We start from the raw sequence: 16,843 nt of genomic DNA, 5'->3' as shown, positions 1-16,843 counted from the left end.
CATAGGTATGAGCTTTCGTGTGCATGCACACTTCTTTAGATACACCGACTTCTGTTTCAGTGTATCTGAAGAAGTGTGCATGCACACGAAAGCTCATACCTATGACAAACTTAGTTGGTCTCTAAGGTGCTACTGGAAGGATAGATAGATAGATAAACTTTATTTCGGCCATAGGCCCATAATGCACTGCAACCAAGGATAAAACAGTATAAAACCGGCATACATAAAAACAGTCAGACAAAATAAAAACATAAAAGAATCAGAACAATCAGACAAAATTAGTCCCTCATACAAGGGACTTATGTACAACATTTTTAAACGTTTCAAGTAGTTTTGTGGGGCTTTTAGCTATGGTTAAAACGTTAGTGCATTGCAGGCCTTCATTTTTCATTACTCAGATCAGAAGGTTACTCGAATGATGTAGCTTGATGTCAGTAGTCGTAAAGTAAGTTATGCTGTTTTTTGTAAGAAAGAACTGAAATCAAATATCTTGCTACAATTAATGTTTTGGTCGAATCATCATCTTGCAGCAGGTATGTTAATTGGGTCTCCAGCGGCTTGTCCGTGGTTTCCAGAATTCGAGGGTACAAGATTTTGGTCCGAGCGGGCGTATGCAGGGGGCAACAAAACAGTATGTGGCTACTGGAAGGATTTTTTTATTTTGTTTATCCTGATGACCTTATTTGGGATTTCACAGTTTTAAATAAACATTTGTCCTGAAAGCAGGAGTACTGATGTGATGATGATGATTATTATTATTATTATTATTTGTGTTTAACTGCAAATTGAGTGCTCTGTGTGCAGATGGTGTTTTGTGGTGCTTTATCTGTGAAAAACCACCAATGTTTTACAAATTTTTGTGAACTAATTAGGATAATCTAATGCAGTTGCTTGTACCTTAAGGATTCAGCCCCTCCCAGTGAACATCTAGCTTTTCCCTCTGCATATGACAGTGGTTGCACACTGGTGTGTACAAATGGGAAGGATATCAGCCATATAGGAATGCCTTTGCACGCACAGTTTGGATCCTGTGAGATTCAGTGAACATTGTGAGATTCTGTGAGACTGTGTGAACAGCACAGAATTCTGTTTTTTAAAAGTATAAGCACAGAAGTCAAAATATTGTTCCCCCATTTGCCACACTTCGGGGTGATGGTAGGGAACCTAATTTGTCCTATCAGGTCTCAAAACTTAGCCCACCTTAGGGTTTGGGGCAAACCACGCTCACCTGTCCTCTGAGTGAAGTTATATGATGTCAGGGAAGGGATGATTCAAGCTGCAGCTGCAAAAGAAAAAATAGGAATACAGTGGGTGCTCTCATTCTTTCTTTGTGGTGGGTGCAGGCAGCCCTGGGTGTCACCACTGAGGGGGAGTGACAAAATGACGGGCAGCACTCACTGCGGAGCCTGCAGCCCTGGGAGAGACGCGGTGGCTTGGAGGCGCACAGGCTCCACGCTGCTCAAACGGTCTGCCTGCTGACCCTCCCCCCCCCGGCTGTAGTGCGGCTGAGTGGGAGGAGGCAGGTAGAACTCCCAATTCTACCCACTTGAAAGCCAGTCCCAACTGAAATATTTCCAACTTATTTCTGAGTCAGTGCGGTTAGGCTGCAGGTTTCTAAAGATGAAAAGTACCCAAGTTGAACACCCTTCCTGTGCAAGTTCCTTTCCAGACATTACAACGGCAACTCATCATCTGAAACTGCAAGGCACTTGAACATTTCCGTGGTTTTGGGTACCAGAATGTCTAAAGCTGCTCTTAAGTTTGAGAGATTCTTTCACTTTGGTACTGTTATATGTTATTGATCACCAGATAGAAAAATTATGATGACTTTCATTTTTTTGCTTTTTTCTTTTGGCTTTTGGCTGGGCAGCAAACTTGCCAAGAAACGCAAAGATGCAATGGGAAACGCCAGGCAAGAAATGACCCATATGGTGAATGCAATGGACAGGAGTTACGCTGATCAAAGCACGCTTCATGCAGAGGACCCTCTCTCGGTCACCTTTATGGATTCCCATAACTTCAGCCCCAGATGTAAGTACAGCTTAAATGGTCGTTGTAATTGAAGCTGGCAACTTAGGTACTTTGTTTCTGTGTATAGGTGCTCTGTAGAGGTGCTGTTACATTTACACTAAATAAATTAATTTAGTGAGACACTTGAACCATGCAACATTCACACCCAACCCTGATTTTGAGTGATGGCCCCCCTCCTCCAGCAACTCCCAGTAGCAGTACAGCTGTACCTTGGATCTCAAGCGCCTTGGCTTCCAAACAAATCGGCTCCCAAACAACTGACACCCGGAAGTGAGTGTTCCAATTTTAGAAGCCGAACGTCTGCCGTGGCTTCCATGGCTTCCAATTGGCTGTGGGACGGTCCTTGGTTTCCAAACGGTTCCAGGAGTCGAACAGACTCCCAGAACGCATTCTGTTTGGGAACCAAGGTACGTCTTTATTGGTTCAGGAAGATCCCTCTCAGGACAAACCCCCAGAGAGTATTTTTTGGCAGGCATGGTTGGATGCAGGGTGTTGGGAACTTCCCATCCATGATCTATATACAGTACTGTACAAATGTAGTATAATGTGACAGCCCTCTAAGGCATTCAAAGTACATTGTTGACTTAGCTGGTCCCTTTCCTAACTAGTGTTAGGCTCAGAGATTGCTACAAGCTGTTTGGGAGAAAAAACTAGGTACCTTTTTGCCCAGCCTAGTTATTTCTACCATTTTCTAGGTGGTAATGTAATAGCAAGCACGATGGTAGCATTATTAAGAAAAGAGCGTATGTTGTCCCTTCTTTTCTTAGCCAAGATAAATCAATTAACCCGTGGTAACTCTCTCAGTGCCTTTATGTGCACTGTTCTAGTGACAGACGTAGGTCTATACATCGAATTTTCTACTTGAAGGGTAGGTTAAAGACACTATGGGGGATTCAATTTGAGAGGGGTGGTAGATGAACTCTTCTCCTCAGTCTCAGGTTTGTACCTTGAAATATATTTCCCCCTTCCCTACTGGAACAATTTGTTCCATTAGTTCCTGCAAGAGTGGGAGAAAGACCCTGCAGGAACCCAATCGAAGCATGAGGGAGAAGACCTCCTTCTCCACAGGTCTTCCACAGGAGGGTGGCCTTGTCCCTCACCCTTGAATTTGGCTTCCAACCCTCTCTCTAAAATTAGCTGGACTGTAATGCAATGGAAGGCCAATTTTAAGACGTTTGTGCTTAAGCAGTTGATTTGGGCTGCCAAAGCCTCCACAGTCCTTGGCTGTTCCCAAAGACCGCTGATTATTAGCCAGTGAAATCAGAAATTCTTTTCATGCTTAGAAATAATTTGGAAGTGTTAAAAGCTCACTTTTCCTTTAAAATGAGTGTTTGTGAGCCCATGGAGTTCTTTTCCATGCCTGCCTTGGGAGAACGTCTCCAAGATACCTAAAACGAACTGTATGTAAATTAGGGTTAATATGCCATAATTTAGTACTAGTGTAAAAGTGAGGTGTCCACTTGCTGATTTAAGTACTTGTGATGTTTCACTTTTCTTTCATCAGAGAATTTGCTGATGAATGTTTCAATCAAGGGCATTTCAGCTACGCCCTGTGAAAAACACAGGGTGCATTTAGACTAGCACTGAGTTTCTAATAGCAGCAATTGCTTCCTAACTGTTCAATTAGTGTTGGCAGCTGCACTGGCAAAACTACCTGAGAGTTTACTCTGTGGCTGTCAAGCAGCAAATGCTTAGACGATAGCCTAATTGGGTCGTAGTGGATAATTTTGTGCGTTTATGGCATTGTGTAAAATGCAAATATTGCTTTCAACAAAGCAGACTGTGTATTCTCTGTTTCACTAATAGACACTGCTATGTGACTTTATAAAATTATCTATGTTTCTTTATTGATAAAACAAAAAACACACCAATTGAAGGTAATATATTTCTTCACGAGCTTTGTTTTCCTGCAGTGCCCAATGATCCACTTGTGCCGACTGCTGTGTTAGGTGAGGACCTAGTCCATAATCTCTTCCTTCATGGATTTCATCTCCTTGCATGGTTTATAACTCCTGTCAACCAATATATTTATTGGGTGTCTAAACAGCTTGTTTCAGACTGAAAATACAAGCCTGCTGTTGGCAGAACATTCGGGTGTACTCATTTTCCTCGGGCAGCATCAAATAGTCAGGAGAAATGAACGGCCTTCCTGGGCTTGAAATGTGCACGGAAAGCTGGTTTCTCCCTCACTTTGGGAGGCTAATTGTTGGTTTTCACAGCTTAATTGGTGGTTGCTTCGGTGACATTTTTGTTTTCAAAGCTGACCTTGCTTTAGAAACAGTGGTGGTTTCACATATTCAACCTGATATGGTAGTGTGATAATGGATGCTTCCAAAAAGGCACTTATTGTAGGATCAGTGCTACTCATGTATGCAGGTTCCTTTCAGTGTCCACACAACGTGTCAGCATCAAAATACCAGTCTCCATTTAATCCCCATTTCCCCTTGCCAACAGCAAAGTCCAATGAGGTTTTTTTTTGTTTTTAAAGAGTAGCGACCAGTTTGCAGCAACTGACTTTTTAGCCATATTATGCTCCTGTCTGGAAGCACCCTATATCGCTGATCTTCTGCAAAATAAAATTTGCTTTTAAAACTAAAAACTGGCATTGAAATAATAACCAACTGATACTGCAAAGTTTGTTTTGAAGCACCACCGCTGCAAACTACAGTCATACCTCGGGTTGCAAACGCTGCGGATTGCGCGTTTTCGGGTTGCGCTCCACGCCAAACCCAGAAGTACTGGAATGGGTTACTTCCGGGTTTCGGTGCTCGTGCATGCGCAGAAACAAAATTATGTCATGCGCAGAAGCGCCGAATCATGTCGCACGCGTGAGCAGACGCGGCGCTGCGGGTTGCGAATACGCCTCCCGCACGTATCACGTTCGCAAACAGAGGTATGACTGTACTGGGGAAACCAGAGCACAAAGAAGGAGGATTCCGAAACCAATATGAAAGATCAGAAAGGGACTTTTCAAGAGACAAGACTAAATAGAAAATGAGTATTCAGCTTGTATTGTTTAGAGTTGCCTTCCCCAAAGGAGACAGTCCTTAGCTTTAAGGGTGCTGTTGAGTCCCACTTTCGAGATGCATATTTCCCATTTGTACTACTCTGTGACCCAGACAGCCAGTTAACTAGCTTCCTTCTTAGAAAATATATTACCTAGTGGCAGTTTCCCATGCCCTGGTTAGCTTACTTTACATGGGGCTGCTTTTGAAGGCTGGTTGGGCTGTTAACAGTGACATCTGGAAACAAGCACATCCTGTTCTTTACTAGCTACCAATTTGTTTCCACGTACAATTTGAAGGGTTGACTTTGACCATAAAGCTATAAACAGCCTAGGACCTGGCATCTGAAGGACCACCTCCTCCTGTATGGACCTACCTAATTGTTGAAATCATCGTAGGAGTCCCACTTCTAGTGCACCCATGTTCTTTAAATGTGGTGGGTGTCCACCAGCGACAGGGCCTTGCAAGTAGCACCTCATCTGTACAATTTTCACCTCTTGTGTGTGTTTTCCCACCCATGTTTTGAATGGCTTAAGAAGTGTGACTGGTGGTTTGACATAACTTTTGTTTTTTTCTTATTTATTTGCTTGCTTGCTTGCTTGCTTGCTGAGCATTTTCAGTAATATTGGAATCTCCCTGGGAGATTTTATATTAAAGGGTGAGGTAGAATTTTTTTAAATAAATATAAGAGAAAAGGGTCTATCAAATATCCTGGTCCCGAGTAATTTCGGGTTTTATAAGTCAAAGCCCGCAACTGGCAGTGCATCCAGAAACACAATGTCTTCAAATCTGTGCAGTTCAATTGAACCACTGCAAGTTTGAAATTATCTACGAGGGAAAGTCCATTAAAATGCACAGAGGTAATCTAACCTAGATGTTACAAGAGCCTAGATAGGAGAAGAAAAGACTAAGGAGTGAACCCGATACAAGTTTGGAGTGAAGTCCCTAAGATGGTTGGATGGCACCATGTACGCCTCTTTTTGGCAACTCCTGCAGCCAAGCTGGTGCCAAAACCTATTGCCGTGCTTTCATTTGGACCACATCAGCGATGCTGAGGGGCGAGTCTTGCTGTCTGGGCAGCCCAGGACCTCCATACACACTGCCCAGGCTTGCACCTCAGAGAAGTCCCTTTGTTGCTGCTAATGCAGCCCTTTGCCTTCACCCCCAGAGGTGCACTCCATTTCCCTTCAAGACAGACGAATGCAAACAATAATAGATGGGAGGGACTACAGCCATAGCACTTCGTGTCACAAATGCTACTTGAACAAGGAGTGTAAGGTCCAGATTTAATGGCACCGTCAGCCTGCCAGTGCACTTCCCACAGAGTAGGCCAAAGGCTATCAAAGCATCAGTAGTACCGCATTGTTAAGGATGAGGCCTAACAAACTCAGTCCAGACATTATCAGATCCAGAAACCCATTCAACATTTCTGTTGCCATTCCCAGTCCATATCTGCAGACAGCTTAATCCTGAAGCCTAATCAGCATGTGAATCAAGATAGAGTTTTATGGAACCTACCTGGCAGGTAGCAGCAACCCTTAATACATTGTCTCCCATACAGTAATCCAGAATACATATCTTAGTTGAATCAAAGGCCAGCATAGGAACATTTGTTTTATCTTTTTCCTAGCATAAATCAACCAGTAGTGCAACCAAATGAACTCAAGTGCTAAATGCTGGCCAGAAACTGCATTGAAATGGATCCAAACTCAAATGGAAACTATCTGATCTATACCCAAAAAGCTCATCACCATATAGTGACCGCCTCAAATTCCCATGCCCTTTGACATATTGAATTCAAGCACCCCCTCCCCTCCCCAAAATACATGGCAGTTTGGGGGCTTTGGAACATCATTTTATAACATGAGGAATAAAAAATTTAGATGTCCGTGTTTCAGGCCCTTTGGAACTTGTTATAACTTTCAGAGCTAAAAGAGTTAGGCCAGAATCCAAAAAAACCATTTTAGCTGTTATCTAAGGTTTGACCACATCCCATGGGACTGCTTCATTTTTCCCAGCTTTGAACTACAGATTCCCATACCATATCACAAACTGTTTATAAAATACCCCCGTTTTTGTTTTTAAAAAGCAGCTTACAATGTGGCCCAGGAAGTGTTGCTTGAGAACCACACTTCACTATCTTATCTTAGGTGGATGGAGCTAGTTCATTGTACATATTACATTTTTATCTTGCCCTTATGATAAGGAGCTTAGGTTGGCTTCCATGGTTCCCTTTCCCCTCTATTCTTTAAAAAACTTTGTGGAGTAGGCTGGGAATTTGCCCAAGGTCATCCCATGGGCTTCATGAATGGGTAGGGATGTGAAATCAGGTCTAATATACTATAATACCATAGTAGCCCCAACTCAGGGCTCCATAGCTGGTCAGGTATATGGATGTGGGTCTCCTATGCACACATTGAGCATTGTATCAAATGCCCCATGCTTTTTCTTCAGCCATTTAGTAATGATTTGATTACAGCTTTAAATTATAATTAACATATCCAAATAATTGCTAATTTTAAACTCGCTGATTGGGTGCTGTTTTCCTAATCCTTTTCATCAAGAGGCTCTTGCTGCCATGTACTCACTAAACAAGTATATTTGATGTGACATTAGAGCTATCAAAAGCTCCAACTGAGTTAGGTGAAACAAATCTTTTGACATGCAAAGGTTAATCTGTTCGAATTTTAGTGAGACAGGCAGCTGTGAAGAGCAACCCCAGGGCAAAACTGAAAGGCGGCCTGACAGTTTCAGCATGCATTCACATCACAGTGGGGTTTGTTGTTTGTTGTTCATTGACAAATATTATTTACGTGAGGCAAAATGTCTTAGTTGGAGTTCATGAGAGCTTGTATTTATGTTAGAGATTTGATACCATTGCTCATTCTTCCTTTTTTTATATATTTGACATTTCATTTCATTTCATACATAAAAAAATGGCTTTGTAATATGTGCATGTCTGTGGTGATTAAAATGGCACAAAGTTGTTTAGATTTCTTTACGATTCCAAAATTGTAGAAGCTATTTTGGTTACCATTGTTACCAAGCTTCTACAGCTTTTAAGCTTAAGCTTTGACTGTTTTGTAACATAAAAAAAGTTTTCGAATGTCTCAAGATTTATTTGCTTTTTTTAATGCTTCAATGGGCTACAGTCCCTATAACTGGTAAGTATTTGAGGAGACAGGGTGAGTGTGCTGAGATGTCGCCCTGAACCATAGAGCACACAGCCATGAAACATAGTTTCAAGTTAGCTTATTTCAAACAAACCATAATTAACATTAACCAGGGTTTTAGCTGTTCACACAACATCCATTACTGTTCAGAATCAAAGTATTACTAAACGAAAGCTTCTAAACTAATCCTCCTCAGAAGAGGGAAACTGGGATTGCACAAGTCTAAGCCTTGCATAGGCTGATCCCCATCCTGTGGAACCATGGTTTAGTATATTGTGTGAATGTTGGCTGGGTAAATGAAGTGATTTATATTACAAGATATATGGCATAATGAATGAAATACTATCTTTAACATGACTTTGATTTGTCATTCACACTGTTACTCAGTTTAATGAAGCACACGATGATTCAAATTAAAACCCCATGAGATCGTTTAAGGAGCAGGGTTATTTACTTTAATATAATAACATGATTGCTTTTCTGGTACTTAAAAATGACTTTGGATTTGATCTTTGTTGGACTTTGATATGTCTGTTTTGAAATAGGACCCTTCTTTGTTCAGTTCAAATGTTTCTGGTGGAGGCAGATCAGGGTGGAAGAAGTAAATTCCTAAAATTCAGATTGGGAATGCAAGTAATCTGCTACCAAATTGGAAGCTTCTGTGTTCTTTCCAGCATCTTGTACAAGATTGGTTCAAAATAAATGTGAAATAGTTGTAAAGCTCTGCCATACAATACTGTGGCTGGCAAGCAGCTGGATAGGGCTCTAGCACGCTAGACAAGTGGATTCTTATAGTCATTCTGAAGTTGCCAAACCCAAGTTTAAATTTGAACATATACCTATGTCAGTGGAGTGGGATTTCAGTTTAAGGAGTTGATGTGTTTGAAAATGTGAAGGGCCTTTAGCTGTATCTGATTGTACTGATTGTAACATCGGCGCTTCATTTTATGGTGTGTACACTAGGTACTCTGATCATCAGATTAACCTTTATTTGTTAATGTATATTCTTCTCTAAAGCAATCTGTGTTGCTTAACTAGGTAACTATGTTATAATTAATATAATGCAAAATTGGCAAAGCTGGATCAGATCAGGGTAGTGAGATGGATTTTCCAGAAAATTTTGAACAGGGGTAGCTTGTACAGGGAAATTTTAAGTTTACAGTGAGTTTTTTTCTGATGTCCCGGAGAGTGGTGTTTTTTGACATGCTTTTTTTACATGTTTATCATAAGAAAATTACATTATGTTAATTTTTTGTCTAAATACATCACAAATGTTTGACCAGAAATACACGAGAAGGAAAAACTAAAGCATGCAATGTGGTCTAAATGGCATATAATGTAAAAGAAATTGTGCTGGAATACTTGTAAAAAATTAAAAACAATAGCACGTACTTCCCCTGCATTGTTTACAGGGGATGGGGCCAAAGGTACAGAAAACTGTTGCCACTAATAAATTTGAGCAAGGCAAAGAAGTTTGCATGAGTATGCTGAACCACATACTTGCTGAAAACATTAACTACAACTTTAAAACCGGAAACTTGCCTAATACTGTATTTGCATTTGGCATCCACTCATTGCTACTTAATGAACTTCCAAAAATTGGGGGGGGGGGGAATCCATGGTAAAATTAAGCAGTGGGGTTTTTTCTTTGGGGGGGGGCATTTTTCCAACCTGCACCACTGGATGAAGTGAGTTTTGTCCGTTCTGTTTCTGGTGCCTGGGCAAAATACCTCCAAAAACACTTAAGCAGAGTGTAAAGACAACAGCCCTCTCTAAAAACAAGATCCCTCTGAGACTCTTGAAGGCCAACAATGGTTCGGTTTATGTTGCACGTACCGATTATCTCAGGGTGAACTCTTTTTGTGCAATGGTTCTTTTTTCTCCCCCCCCCCAAAAAAATCCCCATTGGTACATGAATTACCTCTGTGCAGCAGCCATAAAGTGTAAAGCCAGCCTCTGGTCCAAGCAAAGATTGACAGCTTTGCTTGAAGCATTTACTCTTACCGTGTTTTTAAGGGAAGATAGATCACAAAGAGAAAGTCCATGTGAGCTTGTAGCAGGTTTTGAGGGCTCCAAGGCAGCCATAAATAATGGAAGGTTACTGCATACTCAGTAAGTATATGGGGCATATAGAGGTTGCAATAGTGTTGTAAGCTACCCCAAGGCCCATCAGCTGTATACAAAAGTTGAACAGCAGTTTGAGCCTATTCTGGCAATTTGTGCTGACTAGAGTTGGCCAACTCAAACTGAGTTCAACCGTTTACTGCTGGATAGTGAATTTGATTTTAAAAAGGTGGGGAGTGTAAAATTATCTCTTGTGCTGTCATCCTGCCTAGTGCTCGAGATAGGAACAGACCTTTTTCCAAAACAATGCTTTTCAAAAAGCCAGAACACATTTGTTGTGTGCACATTCCTTATTGCGTCTTCCAAAACCTTTACAGAGTGCGGCAGCGAGCTGATTTAAAACTGGAATGTATCTTGGAGTATTTGAGTTTCATTCTTATTCTCTGGATTAATATCACCACAGATGAAAACCACAGTGCAACAGCAGAGTCAAGTCGTCTGCTCGATGTGCCTCGCTACCTCTGCGAAGGAACAGAATCCCCATACCAGACAGGCCAACTTCATCCTGCTATAAGAGTAGCTGATTTGCTGCAGCATATCAACCTCATGAAAACATCCGACAGCTATGGTTTTAAAGAAGAATATGAGGTAAAAAATGTCAACAGCTGTGTTTTTCAATAACTTAGGAGAGGCCCGTTGAGAGTACAGCTTCTTGTTTTCACAAGTTCTTAATTACAAGAAGATTAAATGAATGTTTAATTGGGATTAAATTGTTAAAAGACCACTTCTCTGTGAACCATGAGTCAATGGAATAATCCCAAAGAGAAACTCTGAAATTTCATTCCTTTAAATGCTATGTCATAAAGCACTAGAAAGGGTGTGCTTGGAACATCCACTCTCTACCGAAAGTCCCCCCTGTTCTGAAGCATTCTTAAGTCAGCTATTTTAACAGTGATATTTATGTACAGATAACTGGCTGTTATCAAGGTATGGCGAGAGTAGGATTGTGGTAGGTGGATCCATCCAACCCTACCTGGTTTCAGGCTTTTGGTTGGCCACTGTGGGAAATGGGGTGGTAGACTAGATAGGCCACTGGACCATAGCTGCCAAGTTTTCCCTTTTCTCGCGAGGAAGCCTATTCAGCATAAGGGAAAATCCCTTAAAATAAGGGATAACTTGGCAGCTATGCACCGGACTCCTTATGTTGGTGTGCATAAACCCTGTAAAAAATTCAGGATACAGGGACAGTGAACAGAGCCTATAGCAGAAGCAGATTTTGGCCAGTGTGACCACATTGGGAGCTGACGCTAGAGGGCGCTGCAGGGCTTTGCAACTATAATGCAGTGAACTGAGAGAACAGAAGGCAAGGAGCAGGGGGCGCCAAATTTTTGCCTCATACAGGACTGAATTTTTAAAGACCAAAATCTGCCACTGCCCATAGCCATGTTTGAACAGCATGGCTAAGCCATAAAAAGGACTTTGCTGTGAATGAGAAGCAGGCTAGTGCAAGTCCATATTGTAGTGTTTCACTCAAGAAATACTTGATTTATTTTTGTCACTGTGACAGAAATAATTTTTAACTGGGAAATTCTTTCTTCACATGTTTACCTATTTGTTGTTGGACCATTAATGTTATTTGTATTTGGGATGGAGAAACAGAAAAAAGCAAGAAACACACACTTTTTGCAGTTTAAAGGCCTTGAATTTGCTCAGTGTTTGCTTCTGCCCCCATCAGAAGTTTCCAGACCAGTTATTACATTTATTTCTAATGGAAAAAATGTAGATGGTTGCTATTCTGAATGCTAAAACAAATGTTGAAATAAATGCAAAAATATGTGTGAATTATAATTTCATCTCCCTCCCCCCCCTTTTTTTCCATAAAGAGCTTCTTTGAAGGACAGTCAGCTTCTTGGGATGTGGCAAAAAAGGATCAAAACAGAACAAAGAATAGATATGGAAACATTATTGCATGTAAGTTAAAAGTGGATATTTAATTATGTTGATGAATATTTAGTAAACTCATACAGCATACCTGGTTCCCCCACCCATCCAGTTTCCATATCTGGTAGATTTGGCTGAGAAATGGTGACTGAGCATCATGGGTGAGTCTGAGTGGAGATCTGAACAGCTCTCCCTATTCCTGGTCCATCACTTTTATCACTACACCACATTGATTATATGTACACGATACAGATTATAGGGCCACAATTGTTGACTGAATCACATTTTAGCTTTATAATGAGAAATCAGGGGAAGTTAAGCTTATTTATGTATAGATAAAGGGCAGTTTTAAATAATATTATAATAATCAGAAGTGAATGAAGGAATGAGAGAAAGTGACATTTTGGCTGGAGGGGTAGATACAAATGAAAAGGTTTTTTTCCTGCAAACCAAGTTCCCCTCTCTTTAGTTCTTTTTAAATTTGAATTAACATTTCACCGCGTTTCTGTTACACTGCTACACCATATTTGATTTTTCAGTTGTTTACTGTTGGTGCATTCTGATGCAGTGATTAGAATCAAAGAACCCTGACGGATCCTCAGGAGTAAAGCTTTTGATAGTTAAGACCAAAGCACAAACAAAAATTGATTACCATTTTACAACAAGAATAGCATCTGCTATCATGGTGCTAGTGGGAAAACAGCTGATAAAGGCTTAGTTTTCTCTGTCCATCATATTCAGATGTGTGAAAGAGTATGCATTCAAATCACAATTTTTCAAGAGCTGAACATTTTAGTGATCGTGGTGGGCCAGGTTCTTAACTGTTCAGGGTCCAGTTCACATGCTACCTTTGGTAGTGATAAAGGCACCAAGAGATTACACCATGTGGCATTATTGCTTGGTGAATCGTTATTCTGTGTTTTTTTGTGGCTTTCCTTCTGAAAAGCCTTTTTATTCCACCAGGGGATGGGGATTAAATAGGACTGTGAGTGCATCTTCTTCCTCCCCCTTCCTCCAATACGCTGATAATTTCTCTGGTGGCCTTTCCCAATCGCCCTGCTTGTGAACTAATTCCATCAATCCATTTGAGTGGGCCAGCCTTTCCCACCAGATGTTTTGGACTGCGGCTCCCGGACAGTTGTAGCATAAAAATATCTGGAGGGGGCTAGGACGGGGAGAACTGTACTAGAGTGATGTACAGCATATCCATGTCACTGCAAATCCACATAAATGACAGCGTTAAAAGTAAATTTCTCATATGACAGGTTGCTCTTGAGCTAAAGCTCATCACAATGAAGCAGCTGCCACATGGAACTATTTAAAGTAGCTGTCATGCACCAAAGACTGAACTAAGCTATGAAGTCTAGTTTAAGACAGCTATATATACCCCTACTTATCACCATCTATTGCATATACACATATTTCAGTGGAACTCCTAAAAAAAGAAGTGTGTTGCTTCTGCTCAGGCGAAAGTTTAAACACCAGAGTAGTCAATGTAGGCCCTCCAGATGTTTCTGGACTCCACCAGCCAGCATGGTCTATTGTCAGGACTTTCTCCTGAAACATCTGGAAGGGATCATGTTGGCAATCCCTGGATTAAAGGCATCCACTAAAATGTCTGTTTTGTTAGATGCTAATATCTGTTAGTCCAGACCCTTCTACCATCTGTTTACATCCATCCTTACCTATTGTACATTTGTCCTGGACAAGTTTTGACTCGCACAATATATTTACAGATGACCACTCCAGAGTGATATTACAACCTGTGGAAGATGATCCTTCTTCAGACTACATTAATGCTAATTACATTGATGTAAGTAGATGATGTAGCTTGGTCTTTTTCTTTCCAGCTTCTCTCTGTGAAACGTTTTTGCATGCAATTCCTACAAACTGAATGACAGCTTTTACCCCCCAATTAAGAACAAAATGTACACTTTTCCTTGTTCTCCGTCCCAGTACTCACTGACATTGTTGTGCTTTCTTTCACATCTGACTTTGATTTGGGCTGTAGATTTGGCTGTACAGGGATGTAAGTACCACTATATGTGAATAACAGCATCCTGTTATGACTATTTAATATAGCAAACATTCTCAGTTGTGTTACTCTTCTAATTTTTATTACTAGATATATGTGCATGCCTCATTTAATTAATCCCATTTATATATCTGGTCTTCTAAATGTTCCTTTGTGTTAATAATTTATGTTTGTACCTGTATTTTAAAAGTTAGATAGTCCTATAGTGCAGTCATGAAAACCATCAGCTAAACCAGCTGACCTTATCTGTTAAAGAAAAATTGCATTTTGCTTGAGTATTATTTTTGTTTGCTTTGGTCAGTAGCTTTTATTTTGCGTTCCATTTTCATGTGAGAAGCTGGATAGTTTGATGTATAGTGCTGCTTCTGAAGAGACCTGGTTATGATACAAAGGGGGTCCCTTGATGGTGGTGAATTGTCTCCTTTTTTTGAAGGGAGTCCAGTCATGATCACTTTTCTTATGGGCTAGGGACAATTCAGTAATGGTATATATAGTATATACACAAACATATATATTTAGATCTAGTTACAGGCAGGTAGCCGTGTTGGTCTGACGTAGTTGAAACAAAATTTAAAAATTCCTTCCAGTAGCACCTTAGAGACCAACTAAGTTTGTCATTGGTATGAGCTTTCGTGTGCATGCACACTTCTTCAGATACAGTGATGCGAAAGCTCATACCAATGACATACCAATGACAAACTTAGTTGGTCTCTAAGGTGCTACTGGAAGGATTATATATATATATTCAGAGACATAGGTTGTATCCACTGACTTCCCATTAGCACAAGGAGTTTCTCTCCTTTTTTTCTTTCCCCTGCCCCCACACCTTTTGTTCTGGGTGTTCACACAACCCATAATGTGTGCTTCATGATTCCACCAGAGATTACGTCTTAGACAAGTATGGACATGTTTTGGAGACACAAAATAGATATCTATTCAAGAGAAACAAATGGGAATAATGAAAAAAATGGGTGTGGATATGATTTCACTGAAACTAAGTAAAAATTGGAGATTAGGCAATTTATAGCGCAATCCGCACCATGCCTACTCAGAAGTAAGTCTTGTTGAATTTGGTGGGGCTTACTCCCAGGCAAATAGGGTTTAGATTTTAGCCTCAGTCACAGTGGAGATCCATTAAATCTAAGCGTGACTAAATCCAATACAACAAATGTTAAGACCCATGAATGTGATATGCCTTACTGGGAAATGACTCGGCAGTTTGTTGTTGAGAAGTGTCAATATGAAATTTGTGGCTTTGCTGATAAATTTGCAGAAGTATTGTTTTCGAAAAAGGAAATCAGTGGCCTAGCACATGCAACTCACTCTAATTTTTAGGGACCTTTGCATGAAGTCCTCTTATTAAAACCATCAAAGGTTCTTAGTTAAATGCAGAGGGACACAATTTTGTCTAAGGAAACAGAAATATTATTTTGCAAGCATATACAAATCGGAACTAATTAATTTATTACAACAAAATTTTAAATTGTGCACTAAAATGAATTAATAAACATATAATCTATTTGAATATCAAGTTCTCTTTGGGTGTTCATTTCATAGCAGCAATTTCCCAGCTCAAGCAATTCAGTAGAATTTGTTTCATAAGAGGAAAATTAGACAAAGTTGTTTCCTCCAGAAGTATTTTTAAGAACAAGAATAATACATAATAATTATTGAGGGAACATTGGAGAAGAAGGTGTTTACAATAGCTTTAGCACTGCATATAAGGCTCATATCTCACATTTGTATACAAGGGGATATAGGTACTTTTCCTTGCAAGCCAGCACTACTAAATTGCTTACTTCTTCTTACAGTGCTATGCCATGGTATTAGCAAAAAAAAAAGGCACTTGGAAATAATTTCCATGGGTTCTGATTATTATTACTTATTTTTGTAGCTTTAATAAACTGAATAGTGTGGAGCTCTCTCCAATGTTTGAAAATGATAGCGTAGAAAAAATTCAGTAGTACTATATGTGCATGTGTATATACATGTCTTTATATAAAGTATTATATATGCACACAATTTGTTTTAATTCTAAAATTTGGTTTATATAACTGCACAACATATTTTTACAACATTGCATGTAGATTTTGAATTTGTGCACACATACACATTGTCCAGCTCTAACATTCAGCTGTTCTGCTTGTTATTTATGGCTCTAATATTTTTTGCGCATTCATAGTGGAAGTTAGTTTTTGCTAATTAAGTGTGATTGTTTCGCGGCTTATTATATGGAGCAGCAAACAGAACTATTTCAGTCATAAAAAGTGAAGGCAAAGTGTATAGTTTCAACACTGAACTAATGCTAGCAGAGATCCAGTTATAGATTTCACATGACACCTATTAGGAAGCATTGATCTAATATTACATAAACTACATGTTGTATTAGGTTATATGAAATTTTCATCCAGTCTTAAGCACATTCACTCAGAAATGAAACCATTTGAAATCAATTGGACTTCATTTCTCTTCCAGCACTTTACTTGGAAGGTTTCTTATTAAAAAAAAAAAAGTTGAAACTAGGCAATATAGCTGATCAGCTACGACTACCATGTGTTGAAAAGGATGCCTACAAATGTCTTGGGTGTGCCTTC

The 16,843-nt window shown here is 40.0% G+C and overlaps 1 protein-coding gene across 6 annotated transcripts in view; it reads left to right on the top strand.

The window, feature by feature from the left end:
* PTPRK (protein tyrosine phosphatase receptor type K) overlaps nt 1-16,843 on the top strand; it is a 341,441-nt gene that overhangs the window by 305,765 nt on the left and 18,833 nt on the right. For 3 of the 6 annotated variants that reach the window (XM_035109042.2, XM_035109041.2, XM_035109050.2), the window contains exons 15-19: nt 1,871-2,031; nt 3,945-3,980; nt 10,737-10,921; nt 12,157-12,244; nt 13,951-14,027. In XM_035109042.2, the coding sequence (XP_034964933.2) occupies nt 1,871-2,031; nt 3,945-3,980; nt 10,737-10,921; nt 12,157-12,244; nt 13,951-14,027 (547 nt within the window). The remainder of the gene's footprint in view (nt 1-1,870; nt 2,032-3,944; nt 3,981-10,736; nt 10,922-12,156; nt 12,245-13,950; nt 14,028-16,843) is intronic. The other 3 variants (XM_035109045.2, XM_035109048.2, XM_035109047.2) reach the window with 1 other exon arrangement.

The sequence above is a fragment of the Zootoca vivipara genome, chromosome 3, assembly GCF_963506605.1.
Source record: "Zootoca vivipara chromosome 3, rZooViv1.1, whole genome shotgun sequence".
NCBI lineage: Eukaryota > Metazoa > Chordata > Lepidosauria > Squamata > Lacertidae > Zootoca > Zootoca vivipara.
Note: the sequence above shows the minus strand (reverse complement) of the source record. Positions and strands in the feature narration are given on the sequence as shown.